The sequence below is a fragment of the Penaeus vannamei genome, chromosome 22 (assembly GCF_042767895.1).
Source record: "Penaeus vannamei isolate JL-2024 chromosome 22, ASM4276789v1, whole genome shotgun sequence".
Taxonomy (NCBI): Eukaryota; Metazoa; Arthropoda; class Malacostraca; order Decapoda; family Penaeidae; genus Penaeus; species Penaeus vannamei.
This window is the reverse complement of record NC_091570.1, coordinates 2,483,410-2,485,909: the sequence shown is the minus strand read 5'-3', so window position 1 is coordinate 2,485,909 and position 2,500 is coordinate 2,483,410. Positions and strand designations below refer to the sequence as shown.

Below are 2,500 nucleotides of genomic sequence, written 5' to 3'. Positions count from 1 at the left end.
TCCCGTCCACTCACTCCTATTCTCCCTTCAGGTCCTCTTATCTACCCCCATCCTGCCTTCTACCCTGACCCTCCCTCCCACCCCCTCATCTACCCTGATCATCATCTATTCCTCATCTACCTTCACCCTTCTTGTTGTATCTAAAAAAAAGTAAAAAAATAGTAAAATAAGTAAGAAAAAGTAAAAAAAAAGTTTAAAAAGGTAAAAAAAAAAGTAAAAAAAAGGTAAAATAAGTAAAAAAAAAAAAGTTAACAAAAGTAAAAAAAAGAAGAAAAAACAAAGAGAGTAAACGAAAAAAGTAAAAAAAAGTAAAAAAAAAAAAAAGTAAAAAAAGTAAAAAAAAAGTAAAAAAAGTAAAAAAAAAAAATAAAAAAAAAGTAAAAAAAGTAAAAAAAAGAAAAAAAAAAAAAGCCTTTAACCTGTTTACATCCAGGAATCCTCGATACAACTCGCCGAAGCCGTCTCGAGAAGGCATTTGTCTCCTCCAGAACAGGAGCGCCTTGCCGAACACAACTCCTTAGGACGCTTCCATTAGACTTCGGTGACATTCTCGAGGCGGTCAAGTTTGCGTCTTGAGGAACTTCGCTGTCAAGTTGGGCGCGAGAAGTTTGACTCGGGTTATTAGGTTATTGTCGGAGCGGTTATTAGGATTGAGGTTGTTATCTTTATGCTTATCTTTGGTGTTGACGTTCTTGCTGTTATCTTTATGTTATTTTTTGTTGTTGTTATCTTTATGCTTATCTTTGTTATTGACGTTCTTGCTGTTATCTTTATGTTATTTTTGTTGTTGTTATCTTTATGCTTATCTTTGTTATTGACGTTCTTGCTGTTATCTTTATGTTATTTTTTGTTGTTGTTATCTTTATGCTTATCTTTGTTATTGACGTTCTTGCTGTTATCTTTATTTTTTTGTTGTTGTTATCTTTATGCTTATCTTTGTTATTGACGTTCTTGCTGTTATATTTATGTTATCTTTATTTTTGTTGTTGTTATCTTTATGCTTATCTTTGTTGTTGACGTTCTTGCTGTTATCTTTATGTTATCTTTATTTTTTTTGTTGTTGTTATCTTTATGCTTATCTTTGTTATTGACGTTCTTGCTGTTATCTTTATGTTATCTTTATTTTTTGTTGTTGTTATCTTTATGCTTATCTTTGTTATTGACGTTCTTGCTGTTATCTTTATGTTATCTTTATTTTTTTGTTGTTATCTTTATGCTTATCTTTGTTGCTGACGTTCTTGCTGTTATCTTTATTTTTTTGTTGTTGTTGTTATCTTTATGCTTATCTTTGTTATTGACGTTCTTGCTGTTATCTTTATGTTATTTTCATTTTTTTGTTGTTATCTTTATGCTTATCTTTGTTATTGACGTTCTTGCTGTGTTCTTTTTATCGTTGATGTTATTATTTTATTGTTTGTTATTATTTTTTTCAGTGTTGGTATCCCTGTACTCATCCTCATTCTTATCATTATTGTTTTTACGTTATCATTATCGTTAACACTATCATTATGATAATTACAATTATCATCATCATTATCATCTTCCTTTTCATCATCAACATCATAATCTTTATCATTATTATCAATTTTATTAACGTTATTTTTCTTATCTTTACACATTAATTCCCTGTCATTAGTTATCTAACAATTTGTTCATGACATAATGTTTCGAATCACATCTGTTCCACACACACACACACATATATATATATATATATATATATATATATATATATATATATATATATATATATATATATATATATATATATATATATTGCCTTACGGGACTTGGCAAATATTTATATTTTTTTGTAATCTAAGCTAAGAAATTGGATTTTTGTGTGTATGTATGTTTGCTGTGTGTGTGTGTGTGTGTGTGTGTGTGTGTGTGTGTGTGTGTGTGTGTGTGTGTGTGTGTGTGTGTGTGTGTGTGTGTGTTTCTTATTGTGTGTGTATGTGTGTGTGTGTGTTTCTTTATGTGTGTGTGTGTGTGTTTCTTTATGTGTGTGTGTGTGTTTCTTTATGTGTGTGTATGTGTGCGTGTGTTTCTTTATGTGTGGGTATGCGTGTGTGTGTGTGTGTGTTTCTTTATGTGTGTGTATGTGCGTGTGTTTCTTTATGTGTGTGTATGTGTGTGGGTGTGTGTTTCTTTATGTATGTGTGTGCGTTTCTTTGTGTGTGTGTGTTTCTTTACGTGTGTGTACGTGTGTTTATGTGTATTCTAGTAGTCCTCAATTAAACCTCCCATTGCCATTCTTTCTCAAACCCTTTCTTCTCTCTCCCGAAGCCAATCGCCCGGGTACAAGGCAGCCTCATCAGCCACATCGCCGCGACAGGAAGCAGAGCAGGGAGAACTCAGCCACATCGCCGCGACAGGAAGCAGAGCAGGGAGAACTCAGCCACATCGCCGCGACAGGAAGCAGAGCAGGAAGAACTCAGCCACATCGCCGCGACAGGAAGCAGAGCAGGAAGAACTCCACCGCGCTTCCATCGCCGGC

The 2,500-nt window shown here is 33.6% G+C and overlaps 1 protein-coding gene across 1 annotated transcript in view; it reads left to right on the top strand.

Moving 5' to 3' along the window:
- The window catches only part of LOC113813846 (serine/arginine repetitive matrix protein 1-like), a 34,334-nt gene that overhangs the window by 30,429 nt on the left and 1,405 nt on the right, over nt 1-2,500 (top strand). Inside the window, exon 3 of the mRNA XM_070137208.1 lies at nt 2,290-2,500. This exon is cut by the window's right edge and continues 8 nt beyond it. Within this exon, the coding sequence (XP_069993309.1) occupies nt 2,290-2,500 (211 nt within the window). The remainder of the gene's footprint in view (nt 1-2,289) is intronic.